Consider the following 15621-nt stretch of genomic DNA (forward strand, 5'->3'; position numbering starts at 1 on the left):
GACACATACCATTTCCATTTGATAATACTAGCTTCCTGTGCGGTTCCTATTCTATGTGTCGTCGGGTTACCTTTAACCCATGTCAAAATCGGTATATGTGTTCTCATTAACACCTCATGGCCCACCGTTTGAGCCTCAGTTTCAACCAATGCCCAATAGCATGCTAATAGCTGCTTTTCAAAAGGTGTGTACCTTCGGCCTGATTCTGGGAGCTTTCTCGACCAGAATCCCAAGGGTTTACGAATCCTATCTTGCTTTTGCCACAAACTCCAGTTCGCGTATTCATTTAACGCAGACACCTGCAATTCTACCGGTCCCGATTTCATTTTTCCCAGTGACACTGCTTGCTGTATCGCTTCCTTCGCCATATCAAATGATCGCTGTTGTTCTTCTCCCCAACTAAAGTATCATTAGTTTCTTAGGAACTTTTAGCTTTTCCAGGTGCTCTGCTACCACCCGGTGGCAGATTGTGGGACTATGTAAATAACCCAGTGGTAGTCTGGTAAATGTGGGGAGGCTCCGTAGCTCAGTGGTTAGAGCACTGGTTTGGTAAACCAGAGGTTGTGGGTTCGTATCCCACTGGGGCCTCCACTCCCTGAGAAGGGTTGCGTCAGGAAGGGCATCCGGCGTAAAAATTGTGCCAAACATATATATGCGTTCATCTGAGCTGACACGCTGTGGCGACCCCGAAAGGGACAAGCCGAAAGAAACACACACAGTCTGGTAAATGTGTAGTGGCGCCCTTCCCAGGTAAACGCGAATTGATTCATCCTATCCTCAGGAATAGGAATAGTGAAAAATGCGTTAGCCAAATCTATGACCCCATACCACGTTCCGGGATGATGTTGCACTCGTTCTATAATTGTCACTGCGTCGGGCACTGCGGAAGTCAACGCAGGTGTGTGTTTATTCAATCCTCTGTAGTCTACTGTCATCCTCCCAGAGTTATCTGATTTCCTGACTGGCCACAACGGATTGTTCCAGTTTGTCGTCACTGTTTTCAATACACCAGCTTCTAAATATTCTTTAATGGTCGCCGAAATTTCCTCCTGTCCTCCAGGTATCCGGTATTGCTTTTGACTAACTACCTGTGTAGCTTGTGATATCGGAAAAGGTGGCATTTTTACTTTACCCACCAATATTGCATGTATTTTCAGTGGATTTACTCCGAATTCAAATCTCCCGGCTGTCATAAAGACAGGCAGGAGAGGACTTGGTGTGTCTTTTGGTAGGAAAGGGGAGAAGGAGACTTGGTGGTGGAACCCCAAAATACAGGGAGTCATACAAGGAAAGAGATTAGCGAAGAAGAAATGGGATACTGAGAGGACTGAGGAGAGGCGAAAGGAGTACATTGATATGCAACGTAGGGCAAAGGTAGAGGTGGCAAAGGCTAAACAAGAGGCATATGAAGACATGTACACCAGGTTGGACACGAAAGAACGAGAAAAGGATCTCTACAGGTTGGCCAGACAGAAGGATAGAGATGGGAAGGATGTGCAGCAAGTAAGGGTGATTAAGGATAGAGATGGAAATGTGTTGACTGGTGCCAGTAGTGTGCTAAATAGATGGAAAGAATACTTTGAGAAGTTGATGAATGAAGAAAATGAGAGAGAAGGAAGAGTTGAAGAGGCAAGAGTGAAGGACCAGGAAGTGGAAATGATTACTAAGGGGGAAGTCAGAAAGGCACTACAAAGGATGAAAAATGGAAAGGCAGTTGGTCCTGATGACATACCGGTAGAGGTATGGAAGCAATTTGGAGTGATGGCTGTGGAGTTTTTGACCAACTTATTCAACAGAATACTAGCGGGCGAAAAGATGCCTGAAGAATGGAGGAAAAGTGTTCTAGTTCCCATTTTTAAGAACAAAGGGGATGTTCAGAGCTGTGGGAACTATAGAGGAATAAAGTTGATGAGCCACACAATGAAGTTATGGGAAAGAGTAGTGGAGGCTAGACTCAGGACAGAAGTAAGTATCTGCGAGCAACAGTATGGTTTCATGCCTAGAACGAGTACCACAGATGCATTATTTGCCTTGAGGATGCTAGTGGAAAAGTACAGAGAAGGTCAGAAGGAGCTACATTGTGTCTTTGTGGATCTAGAGAAAGCCTATGACAGAGTACCAAGACAGGAACTGTGGTACTGCATGCGTAAGTCTGGTGTGGCAGAGAAGTATGTTAAAATAGTACAAGAAATGTATGAGGGCAGAAGGACAATGGTGAGGTGTGCCGTTGGTGTGTCAGAAGAATTTAAGGTGGAGATGGGACTGCATCAGGGATCAGCTCTGAGCCCCTTCCTGTTTGCAGTAGTAATAGATAAGTTGACGGACGAGGTTAGACTGGAATCCCCTTGGACCATGATGTTTGCAGATGATATTGTGATATGCAGTGAAAGCAGGGAGCAGGCGGAGGAACAAATAGAAAGATGGAGACATGCACTGGAAAGGAGAGGAATGAAGATTAGCCGAAGTAAAACAGAATATATGTGCGTGAATGAGAAAGGTGGTGGGGGAAGAGTGAGGCTACAGGGAGAAGAGATAGCGAGGGTGGACGACTTCAAATATTTAGGGTCAACAATCCAGAGCAATGGTGAGTGTGGTAATGAAGTGAAGAAACGCGTCCAAACATGGTTGGAACAGCTGGCGAAAGGTGTCTGGTGTGTTATGTGACAGAAGAGTCTCTGCTAGGATGACGGGCAAAGTTTACAAAACAGTGGTGAGGCCGGCCATGATGTACGGATTAGAGACAGTGGCACTGAAGAAACAACAGGAATCTGAACTGGAGGTGGCAGAAATGAAGATGTTGAGGTTCTCGCTCGGAGTGACCAGGTTGGATAGGATTAGAAATGAGCTCATTTGAGGGACAGCCAAAGTTGGATGTTTTGCTGACAAGGTTCGAGAGAGCAGACTTCAATGGTTTGGACATGTTCAGAGGCGAGAGAGTGAGTATATTGATAGAAGGATGCTGAGGATGGAGCTGCCAGGCAAAAAGGCGAGAGAAAGACCAAAGACAAGGTTTATGGAAGTTGGGGTTAGAGAGGAAGATGCAGGAGATAGGCTAAGATGGCAAAAGATGACACGCTGTGGCGACCCCTAACGGGACAAGCCGAAAGGAAAAGAAGCTCAAGGCTCATCTCCTCAAGGTTTTCGAGTTTCCACGGCCAGAGAGTTCCCGCCGTAATGCGTTAGTCTGTTGATGTCTGCCATTAAAACGAGGTTTTCTCCTGTGTTCGACACTCCATCTCCTTTTCTTCTGCGCTACACTGGTTGAAAGTTGATAGAAAAACTTCATGCCTCACCATTCACCGTGAAAAACATTACATTACAAAACCCGTGGTTGTTGTTCTGTTGTTGCGTTGCAAAGGGAAACGTCTACGCAGCAGTTATGTGAATAACTGCGTTAAAATAAATGGCGTTTCAATAACGGATAATCTAACTAATTATTCTGTCAGAATAACGCCGTTACCATTATCAACCGCCGTCACTGCACGTTACTAAAGCCGCTCAAAAAAAAAACAAAAACATGGAAAGCGATCATACCACTTCGCGCACACAGACTGAGGAATCAGGCGCAAGTGTGTGTCTTGTCGCGTGCAAGTGAGTGTTGCAGAGTGACAAGGGAGGGCAGGGTGAGATAATCGCCTAAACAGCGATGATTGGCTAAAGTATCGTGAGATTACGTCTACAGCCAATCAGAGAAATTAGGTGGGCGGGTGTTTACAGCGCGTAGCGACAGGTGGCGAGTTAGGAGGAATCGTGCAGACTCGGGTGGGATCGGCATTTCTACTTCCGTGCCAGTCTTAAAGGAGAAATCCATTGCTTTGCATGAACAGTGTATCCAATAGGTCATGTAATATGTACGCTATTTTGACAATGTGATGCTAAATCCTCTCCCATTTAATGATTTTTTTCAACAATTACAAATTTTCAGGGGCAGTGCCATTTTCGCGAGTCACATGATGTACATAGGGGTATGTGACATGTACCGTGCCGTTCAATTACATGGGACACCATTATGCCCAGCACTGATTTCTCGGTTTTATCCTCATCTGATGAACAAATAGCAGTACCGGTTGATCAGGAAGATGGAGGAATGCTCTCATACAGATTGGAACCTGTGGCTGTAATTAATGTTGAATGTTCGGATGGTTCTTCAGGCGGAATGACGTGGAGTCTGACTACTCGGATGCCTACGCGCGACATAAGTGCGTAAACAAAGGCTCCAGGCTGGCAGCTGTGGATGGTTCTTCGGATGGTAATAATGCTGAGTCTGACGAGCAAGTTCCGGCCCAGGCGGTGAGCCAAGCTGTCAGGTGGCAGAGGCCTTTAGCCGAGATTTGGTGGTAGCGGAGGTCTTTAGCCTAGCTTCAGCATCCGGGGCTAATGGCCTCCGCCGCCTGAAACCTCGGCTCGCGGCTGATGCCGGAGCTCGCTCGTCAGTCTCTGCGTCATTCCCGTCCGAAGAACCATCCACGGCTACCGGCCTGGAGTTCCCGGGGGCCTTTGTTTACGCACTTATGTCGCGCGTAGGCCTCAGAGTATTCAGACTCAGCGTCTTTCCGCCCGAAGGACCATCCGAATATTCAACATTAATCACAGCCACACGTTCAAATCTGTGTGGAAGAACTCCTGCGTCTTCCCAATCAACCGATACTGCTATTTTTTCATCAGATGAGGATAAATCCAAGAAATCAGCGCTGGGCATAATGGTGTCCCATGTAATCCAGCATTTGGAACGTCACGGTACACGTCACATACGCCCACGTAGATCATGTGACTCACGAAAATGACAGGACCTCTGAAAATTCTCAATTTTTCAATAAAAATCTTCTCAAAACACTATTAAATGAGGGAGGATTTAACATCACATTGTCAAAATAGGGTACATATTATATGACCTATCGGATACACTGTTCATGCAAGCACTGGATTTCCCCTTTAAACTTCCCCATCCGTGCTTCTTTCACGTGTTCATTTTCGCTCCACGAGCATTTCGCTATGGACGTCTCACAAAGCCAAACGCAGAGAATCAAAGAATACAGAAACAAATGCGAACGTATTGTTTATTTATCAACTGGAAAGCACGTTCCATCATTGAACAAGAATCAACAGAGGATTGTTTGAGTATGGTTTCGGGTGACATGACACTTACCCAAATGTGCCTTAATGACTGAGCCCGAACAATCCTGTTGATTCTTGTTCAATGCTGGAACGTGCTTTCCAGTTGATAAACAACAAACAATACGTTCGCATTTGTTTCTGTATTCTTTCATTCTCTGCGTTTGACTTTGTGCGAATAGCGAAATGCACGCAGACCGAAAATGAACACGCGGAAGAAGCATGAATGGGGAAGTTAAGAGACTGGTGTGGATGTAGGAAAATTCCAAAAATTCTACAGACTTGGAGCGCGCAGACCGTCACACCTGTGATTGTGGGGAAGCTGGTCTTCACACCAAAGAGGAACAGACTCTCTGACGACAAGTTTCATCAGCTGCTTCTCCTATGATACAACCTCTCGTTTAATGGCTAAGATGTTGAGATGACTGGGTTGGGTGGGTGGATGTTTGCAGAGAGGAATCCATGCATGTTAAGCGTTGGATTTAACAAATTCATTAGCATTTTCACTTCAATGTACTTCCCCCGCGACCCGACCCGGAAAAGCGGTAGATAATGGCTGGATGGATGTAAACATGAGTTGCAATAAATTAAAAGCTCTATGCAGGCACCTGTTTTTGCTGTCCTGGTCTATTCATTTGGCTTGTGTGTGTGTGTGTGTGTGTGAGAATGTAACTCACTAGTTACTTTTGATGGTAACCAGTTACTTTTACAGTGGAGTATCTCCATTTGTAACTCAGTTACTTTTTGGAAAAAGTAACTAGTAACGACTTTTTCATCGTAACGTGCCCAACACTGGTTGTATTTGATGTCTAAGTTCAACATTAAACTTTTTTTTTGTATTTACACCTTTATTTAGTTACAATTTTTAACGTATTTGCAATGCATTTCAAATGAATCACTGGTGACGTTCAGTTTTTTAAATTATTATTTTCCCAAACTTAAGGGCAGCATTAAACTGTGTATAATATTACAAATGCACCCCCCCAAATTAATATGCTTTATACTTGATCAATAATTGTTCCTATTAAGTTATTGCATTTTAATGTTGATCATAGTGGTAGAACTTGGAGAGAAATATTTTTTGAGGTGGTAGTTGTTAAAAGTTGGAGAACCACACGGCTAAGAATCTAAAAGGATTGCTTTAAGAGCACTTGAACTGTGGAGCGCGCTTATTGACACAAAGTTCATCTAAAGTGCACGCAAATCAAAGCGACCCCAGAATCGAGTTTCCTCCGCAGGCCAAACAGACGTCGTCATGCAGTAATGTTATTAGCAGCTGAACCTTACAAGTCCCACATAGCTTAAGGGCGCCATCTGCAGCATACAATTGGGACTGGTTGTGAAAAAAAAAAAGTGGAGGGGCAAAAAAGGCCTCTAAGGCCAAAATGTTGCACATTGATAAAGCCGAACGATTAATCACATTTAACTACTGTGTAAACCAAACATCATTTAATAAATGACGGCAATACAAAAAAAAAAAAACCCAACAAAACAAACATCTGTGCAAAAACATTCATACAAAACAAAAGGCCTCTTGGTCAAACTCTACAGACAAAAGCAACGTAAACTTCCTCAAACCTGCGCCCAATGATTAATTCAAACTGACTGTGTTTTCTGCTTAAAAAAAAATAAAGGAAAACAAATCTTTTCATCTAATAAAAAGGACTGATTTGATTAAAATTCACAGTCTTGTGTCCAAGTGGTATTTGCGTTTACATGACAAATAGGCTAAATCCTTTACATACAACCGAGCCAAACATGACCTATAGAGCAAATAGTTCAATTATTTTGAACTGGACATGAGGACCATAAAATAGTTGAACGTATACATTATTTTGTCACACTTTCTATATTGATTATGCCATGACCAACTTCACTGATTGCAACTGGGTTTCTATGCGTGCGATTAGTAAAACAAGAAAAATGATTGTCATCTTCACAGGTAGTCGCTTTTGACAACACGGCTTCTATTAAAGCTGCTTCTGGAATTCATTTTCAGATATGGTTTGAACTGACCATCAGTGAATTTCGATACGTACACTCGTGATGTTTCGGTATTTATGCCTCAGCGCAAACACGAATCCTTCGGAAGGTCAAACGTTGCCGTCTTCAATCTAATTCATATAAAAACATTCTGGTTGGGGCCGTAATAATCCATGCGTATAACCAAATGAACGTCATAATAATAATAATAATAAAGGTAGCACAAATCCCCACGTCTTTAATGTGGTAGTAACAAAACAAGGAAACTTTCCTTCAACATTCAAATATACATATTAAAAAATACAGATAAAAATAATATTCAATCTATATTAAAAAGTAATGTTTCTCGGTACGATTGAGAGACTACAAATGGGACAATAATAATGAAGGCTATCTGCTTGGATGTACGACGTAATTTACATATGTTAGGGAGCAGACGACTGTTCCATTTTCGTGGGGACTAAGGCACAAAGTGACGAAATATCAGAGGCAAATGTTGACGCGACCTACGGTTGACTTGTCATTGTGAAAACATTCAGGTGTCATGCTGAGGGGATTTTATAGAATGGAGCTAATATATATGCTGTTGGCTGCCTGGTCTATAAAAACCATTAAGCGTAGCACAAAACACATTGTTAAATTAAAGGTCATCTTTGAAAACTTTTGAATTCCATCTGTAGCAAGTTTTTGGTTTTAGCCTGCAGGTGTCAGTGCATACTTCCCTTTATTGCTTGCTGGGACGAGCTTGAAAGAACAACATTTGTATTTTCACCCATACAAGTCACACTAATACAAAAGATTCTCCTGAAATTGATGAAGACCTTGAACTGACACTGACGCTCTTTTCCACTGCAATAGCAACCATTTAGATGGACCTTCCACTATAACACCATAATTAAAAGTTCTTTTAAAAATATAAATTTCATTTCATTCAGTCAGGACTTTTGTAGTGTATTTACATCAAGACTAAAATAGAGCAGTATTTGAAAAATGTGGAATTAAATACATTTGTTTACTTGTCATGTGAATGGCTGGGGATCAGTCCAGGTTGTACCCTGCCTCTCACTCAAAGTCAGCTGGGAAAGGCTTCTGCTTGCCTGTGACCCTAAGGAGGACAAATGTTTTGGGAAATGGATGGATGGATGTTTATTTATCAGGCTGTAGCCGTGTTTCTATCGTTGTAGATCAGAATGTTCCCACAGTGCAGCCTTCGCATGGCCACAGTTTCATTCTTTGCCCTGGTGCCTGGATGAGAGCCTGTATTTTTGAAACTGGTCCCACGTGGGAAAGAATGAGTACAGGTACACACTATTTTCATCTACAGGTCTGCAGTAATGACAGCGTCCTTATACATCAGCACGTCAGAGTCCGGCGCGAGCAGTGCTGATGTTTGCGTGTGGTCCAGTTGTCCCACCGTCTTCTGAGCTAGCTGTCCGTACACTTGCACCGAGCCTCCACCGTTCCCTGGCATGATGCAGTGCGATAGGAGCGGTGTATTGGCGTCATGGTTGGAGCCCGTGGTGGAGGGAACGCCGCTGACGTGACCCGTGCTGGTGGAGCCACTGGCGCTGCTGGGCGAGCGGCTTTTAGGGGGCGGCAGGTGATGCTGGATTACCCGAGTAGGCGGCGCTGGGGGAGGGAAATGCGCGGGAAAAGCCGCATATCCTGGGGGAATGGGGTAGCCGTTGACGGGAATAAAACGCGGGTGTGTTTGGGGCACCGCCATGGGTGCCCATGCCGGAATGGGAGCCATCTGTCCCGGTGAGGCGATGGCCTGGGCCGGGTAGAGATATCCAGCAGTGGTGGCGTAGCGAGGGTTGCTCAGGTTGCTAACGGGGCTTGCGCTCAGCGAGGTGGTCTGGGTGGTGGCATTGCCTCCCCCACCGGATGGCGTACTGGAGCTGGCGTGAGATGACAGCCCTTCCCAGGCTCGCAGGCGGCTGTGGATGTCCTTGAAGCGAGGTCTACGTGCCGGTCCCTCCTGCCAGCACTCGGTCATCAAACCGTAGAACCTGAGTGAGATCGCACATTTGTATTTATTTCAAGTGCCAAGAAAAACAAAGCTAAAATGCACAACATGATCCGAACACAACAAGGAGCAGCAGCGCGCATGAGGAAGTGGCACGGCCATACCACGCCCGCCAAGGATGCTGTCAAACACCCGACTGAACTGTGTGCTTCCGCAGCAACGCGGGGAGCGCGTACGTGTAAAAGCGAGTGTGCATTTGCAGCGTGCACTAGCTCATTGCGCATGAGGCCATGGAGAACCACGCCCCTGACATATTTATTATGTGGTGTAAAAATGTTAGGGTCGGTGGGAATTTTTAGTATTGGTCGGGAAATCGGAACCACAAGCTTTTTTTTTTTTTTTAACGCCTAAGTGCGACATAAAAGTCTTTTCTCAAAAACACCCGGAAACACCGCCAGTTTTTCTGGAACAGAGCTCATCTAAGATGGACAGATGAAAGGTGGAAAAATGTTCTGTTGTCCAACAAGTCCACATTTTCGATTGTTTTTGGAAATTGTGGACGTTGTGTCATTTGGACCTAAGAGGAAAAGGACTATTTGTGATGGTATGGGGCTGTGTTAATCTCAATGATCTTTGTAATTTACACATCTGTGAAAGCACCATTAATGCTGAAAGGTACAATCAGCTTTTGAAGAAACATATGCTGCCGTCCAAGCAACGTCTATTTCATGGACACCCCAGTTTATTTCAGCAACACCACGTGGTTTCGTAGCAAACGAGTGTGGGTAGTAGACTGGCCTACCTGCAGTACAGACCGGTCTTCCTTTGAAAATGTGTGGTGCATTATGAAGCATAAAATATGACAATAGAAACTCCGGACTGTTGAACAGCTGAAGCTGTACATCAAGCAAGAATAGGAAAGAATTCCACCTATGGAACTTAAACAGTTAGTGTTCTCAGTTCCCAAATGTTTATTAAATATTGTTAAAAGAAAAGGAGATGTAACACAGTGGTAAACATGACCTTGTCGCAGCTGTTTTGGAACGTGTTTGGAGCCATAAAATTCCAAGTTTATGATTATTTGGGAAAATCAAGTTTATCAGCTTGAACATGAAATATCGTCTTTGTAGTGTTTCAATTAAATATAGGTTGAACATGATTTGCAAATCATTGTATTCTGTTTTTATTTATGTTTAACACAATGTCTCAACTTCATTGGAATTGGTTTTGTACAATGTGTGTGTGCGTGTCAATTACTTGCAGATTTTGAGCTAGTCGCAGCAGGGCTTGGTCCCTTTCCCTTGTAAATAGTGGTACACCGAAACAATTTAGAGATTCAAAAAAAGAGCTGCATCACTTTTATTCTTCAGACCATTATCCATCTTTGATTGTCAGAGATTAGTCTTACAGCGGCTGGAATAAGTATTTAAAATGCCACCATCTTTCTCACTTATTATATTGCTAAGGTGCTATTGACATGAACATTTCACCAATGTTGGGTGTAGCCCAAGTAATCCATACATAGAACAAAAGTATAACTAATAAGATGAGAATTTGTTGTAAAATAATGCGAACTAACAGAAGGAATAATGACTGAACAGGCCAACTGGTGTTTGTTTAATAAATTTGGAACCAGGACTATTCTTTGTCTGCAGTGACAGCTTCAAGATGCCTCCTGTATGGAGAAACGAGTCGCATGCATTGCTCTGATGCGATTTTGTCTCATTTCTCCTTCACACAAGCAGTCTTCAAATCTTACGTGGGCTTCTTTTATTGATCTTGAGTTTCAGTTCTTCCTATAGATTTTGGATTAGATTCAAGTCAGGTGATTGGCTGGGCCGTTCGAACAGCTTTATTTTTTTCTTTGAAATTTATTCAGCGCTTCATTGGCAGTGCGTTTTGGATCATTATCCTGCTGAAATGTCCACCCTCATTTTATTCTCATCATCCTTGTAGATGGTAGCAGATTTTTGTCAAGAATGTCATTTGCCCATTCACCTTTCCTTCAATAATGTGAGGTTTACCAGTACCATTAGTTGAAAATAACCCCCACACCATCATGTTCCCATCTCGGACCTTGACTGTTGGTATGGAGTTTTTAGGGTGATGTGCAGTGCAGTTTCTCCTACAAACGTGGTGTGAATTATACCATCCAAACAGCTCACTTTTGCTCTCATCTGGCCAGACTATAGTCTCCCAATATTTAACTAGCTTGTCCAATAATTGTTCAGCAAACTTTTGATGAGCTTTGACATGCTTTTTTTTTTTTTTTTCGAGCAATTGCGTCTTACGTGATGAGTGTACTTACAGCCCATGGCAGGGGAATACATTACTCCCTGCTTTCCTTACAACTTGCAACTTAAAAGTTACAACAGTAACTGTGAATTCCAGGCCTTTTCAAGCTCTCCACATGTGGTCCCTGGGTCTTGGACAACTCTTATAATTATTCTTTGCACTCCTCTGTCAGAAATCTTGCCAGGAGCACCTGATTGAGGCAAATTTATGATGATATCCTTTGCTTTCCATTTACGTATTCTGGTCAGCTGAGAAACTTCGATAGGCGCCTGTAACCAATGCCATCATCATGTTTTGCAGCAATCGGTTTGTGATGGTCTTGAGACAGCTTTATGCTCTTTCCCATCATGACATGTGACTTGACTCACGCCTTGGCAATGGGTTACTTGGGTTGTTCCCAACATCTGGTGAAATGTTCAGATCAATAGCATCTTTGGAAATATATTTAATGAGGAAAAATGGTGACATGTTTATTTATTTCAGATGCCATAATATAGAATTTGTAATGTGGCTTTCATCATACTGAGCGATGCTTGATATTCTTAATTTTAAAATGACTTCACTTTTCATTGTCAATCTTGTGATCATGTAAAAAAGTTTTTCAATTTTTGCTACTTCTGACGTTAAAAGATATCAAGAAGCATGAATCCTTTCTAAAGCTCTGAATTACTTGCAAATTATTTTTTTTAATTATGCAATGAAAATTGTTGTAATTTGAGTTAGTTTATAATACAAAGTCCTAAATACAAAAGTCCTTATTCATATTTTTCTCCATTATTAAATTTAACTTTCAACACTTGGGGATTGACTGATATTCTCGTGGTGTTACTTTATCATGAGATGCTAGGTGGCATGTATTTTCTTAAATTGAATTACTATGTATCTGATACATAACCCACTTTCTACCATAACTGAGTATCCATGTATTCATTTTCCAATTCACAATGCATTGCTGGAGGGCTGGTGCCTTTCCCAGCTAACTTCGGGCGAGAAGGCTACACCCTTAACTGGTCACCAGTCAGTCGCAGGGCACATACTCGACACCATCACTGAGCGAGAATCAGTCGCACTCTGCCCAGACCAAAGTCAGCCGTGTGTACTACTACACCATCGGTGACTTCCCTAACTAAGTGTTATCATCTTTGTAAACCTGAAGGTCTTGGATTGGCTTGTACTGAGGTTCGTACCCATTGAAGTGTTAATTGAATGTGACTAGACACGAACAAACCTTGGCGGACAGTCTTCAGGACAGGGTAGCAGCTGCCTTTTTCTAACCATCTCCATCACTTCCTGGTTGGAGAACCCATAATAAGGCTGCAGACCATAGCTGAAGACCTCCCACAGGACCACTCCAAACGACCAGATGTCCGAGTCTGTGGTGAACTTTCCATAGGTAATGGCTTCAGGTGGCATCCAGCGGATAGGAAAAAGAGTTTTCGGTTGGATGCAGTAGTAGTCTGAAGAGTAAATCTCTCGGGACAGGCCCAGGTCAGATATCTTCACGTGGAGCTGCTCGCCAACTAGAATGTTCCGGGCTGCAAGGTCCTTATGAATGTAAAAGTGACTGGCCAAGTACTCCATCCCAGCAGCAACCTGGATTTATTAGTATAGAAAGAAAAAAAAAAACATTTCAGGATGTGGTTCTTCTTGAACTTCAGCACAATCTTCACCTAAAACTAACATATATATATATATATATATATTATATATATATATATATATATATTCTCTGCACTTTTTGAAACTTCAAGGAAAAAATTTGGGGCATACAACATACCATATATATGTAATATGAATTGAAGACAAAGACATTGAAAAATAATTAAAGTTACAGTAAATTTTTTATTTGTTCACATGCTTGTGAAAGTGCAACTTTCCAGTTGTGATAAAAATACTGTAAGGCAAATGCAGAGGATTTAAGCTCCCTTCTTGCCTGGATGGCCATATGCAGAAAGTCGCCGTGATCCAGGCTGGATTTCACGGTTCCATCCTCGTCACTGCTGCAGCCCACGTCAGAATGCGGCGAACGCATGATGAGGAACTCGTGAAGGTCGCCTTGAGGAAGAAACTCAAACAGCAAACAGACAGGCTGCTCCTGGGTCACCACACCCAGCAAGCACACGACGTTGGGGTGTTGCAGCTCCGTCAGCACGCCAGCCTCCTGTATCAGCAACCAAAATTATGGCAGGGAAATTAATGTTGGAGAAACATAACAGTGTTCTTTCTTTATAGAAATGATTCATTTTGAGATTGAGGCAGACCAGATGGAAATGTTTAATTCTCACTTTAAAGCGTGACGTTTCTCTAGACAGCCTGATAATAGTGAATTATTGTTTATGTGTTCACCTATTTTCAGCAATGCTCCTTAAACAACTGCTGACGAAACCTTTTTCCAATATATATACTTTGATGACTACCACATTTATTGTACATTGTGTGGAAATAAAACAGGACATGCTCCAGAGCTTGTGGGAAGACAGAGCTTTCCACTGGCAAAGCAGCAGTGTGTAGAAAGGGATGACTGCATGTTAATACTACATTTATTTTTAGAAATCCCCACAAATGTGAAGACTGTCGCAGTGTGGGGCTCTCAGAAAGCAAAGAAAGCTAATTGCGACTGCAACACAAATTGACTCAAGATGTAAGCTAGTTGATTGAGTAAATATATCAAAAGTTAATTAAAGAGCGACATGAAATAAAGGACAATACACAATTTCCCCAAAATTCATCGTCATCGTTGTGCAAGGAAAAAGAAAACTTTTGGTTGTGGTTATTGCTGCCAAAGGCGTGTCAACCAGTTATTAAATCCAAGGCTTCACTTACTTTTGTCTCCCTGGCCTGTGAATTTGTACAGTAGATGTTACTTTCAATAAAAAATGATGGAAACATATACTTGTGTGATATTAGTTTCAGCAGACAATTTATTCTTATGATTTACATGGAGATCAGACTACATTTTATGACCAATTGATGGGGACTTAAGAAATTCCAATGAGTTCACATACTTTCTAACTGGGATTTGGATCTTGGTCTAAATTTAGACCAAGAGAATAGACTCTGACAGTACTTGATTAGACAAGTCTACCTGCTGAAAGTCACTCCACTGTTGGACACTCGAGACGTCCTTTAAGGTCTTGATGGCGACCAGCTGTGCTCGGTCCATGCCCGGCAGGTACAGGTGCCCCTTGTATATTTTCCCCAGTGAGCACTCTCCTAGCTCTTCCATGAAACGCACCGCCGACAGGGGAAGCTCTTTGGCCTTACTCTGCAGAGGGAGAAGAATGAGGAAAAGACAGACCAAGGGGATAAAAAAAAAAAAGCAATGAGATGATTATTCTCATTTGAGAAATCCTGGCAAGCTGCCTGGTACATTACAATGTACAATTCCTAAAAATGTCACAATACATCAAAGAACTTTAATACCACCCAATAAAGCACAGACATCTTCCAAGATTGAAAGCAGGGGAAAAGGGGGATCACCGTATTGTATGGTTGTGCGACACTATTGCAGTTTGTGCACGCTAATAAGATCAAAGAAGCAGATATCTAGATCACTGCGTTGCAACGCAAATGACACATACTGTACCTACCATGCTCTCACTCACTCACTCACTCACTCACTCACTCACTCACTCACTCACTCACTCACTCACTCACTCACTCACTCACTCACTCACTCACTCACTCACTCACTCACTCACTCACTCACTCACTCACTCACTCACTCACTCACTCACTCACTCAATCTCGCTCTCTCTCTCTCTCTTCTCTCTCTCTCTCTCTCTCTATATATATATATATATATATATATCTCTCACTGTACTGCTCTGGGCTCGTCTGATCACTGCTTAATTCACTTAATACCAACATAAAGGAAAAAATGTGAACGTGCGAAGCCTGTGGTGAAAACAGTAAAGAAGTGGTTTAATGAACCAAAGTTAGAACTTCAAGATTGTTTACACCGCACAGATTGGAGTGTCTTTGAAACTTCAATTGGCAGCCAAGATGAATGTACGGACTGTCATTTCAAACGTTCATTAACAACAAGCCATGGTTCACTGCCAAACCTAAGAAACTCCAGGCTAAAGAGAATGGATATCAATGTGGGGATCAGGCCCTTTATAATTGCTCTACAAAGCAGCAGACTAAAGTAATTAACACTACAAAGAGAAATTATGCACAATAGATGGAAAAACAGATACTCACTAACGATTCACCCCAAGCAGATGGCAATAAAGGACTGGCTGACAACTTGAACACCT

At 42.6% G+C, this 15621-nt stretch overlaps 1 protein-coding gene and 1 non-coding gene across 3 annotated transcripts in view; one reads left to right on the top strand and one right to left on the bottom strand.

Annotated features, from left to right (window-relative positions):
- The first annotated feature begins 515 nt into the window (after nt 1-515).
- trnat-ggu (transfer RNA threonine (anticodon GGU)) lies at nt 516-588 on the top strand. Its single transcript has one exon. It is a non-coding gene; the product is annotated as a tRNA-Thr (tRNA).
- Nucleotides 589-6559: 5971 nt separating this feature from the next.
- The window catches only part of ror1 (receptor tyrosine kinase-like orphan receptor 1), a 154124-nt gene continuing 145062 nt past the window's right edge, over nt 6560-15621 (bottom strand). For both annotated transcript variants that reach the window (XM_061825764.1, XM_061825765.1), the window contains 4 exons: nt 14445-14624; nt 13293-13520; nt 12588-12952; nt 6560-9107 (listed from right to left, as the gene is read on the bottom strand). In XM_061825764.1, coding sequence (XP_061681748.1) covers nt 8414-9107; nt 12588-12952; nt 13293-13520; nt 14445-14624 — 1467 coding nt within the window. In that variant the 3' untranslated portion in view covers nt 6560-8413. The remainder of the gene's footprint in view (nt 9108-12587; nt 12953-13292; nt 13521-14444; nt 14625-15621) is intronic.

Source organism: Syngnathoides biaculeatus, chromosome 7 (genome assembly GCF_019802595.1).
Source record: "Syngnathoides biaculeatus isolate LvHL_M chromosome 7, ASM1980259v1, whole genome shotgun sequence".
NCBI lineage: Eukaryota > Metazoa > Chordata > Actinopteri > Syngnathiformes > Syngnathidae > Syngnathoides > Syngnathoides biaculeatus.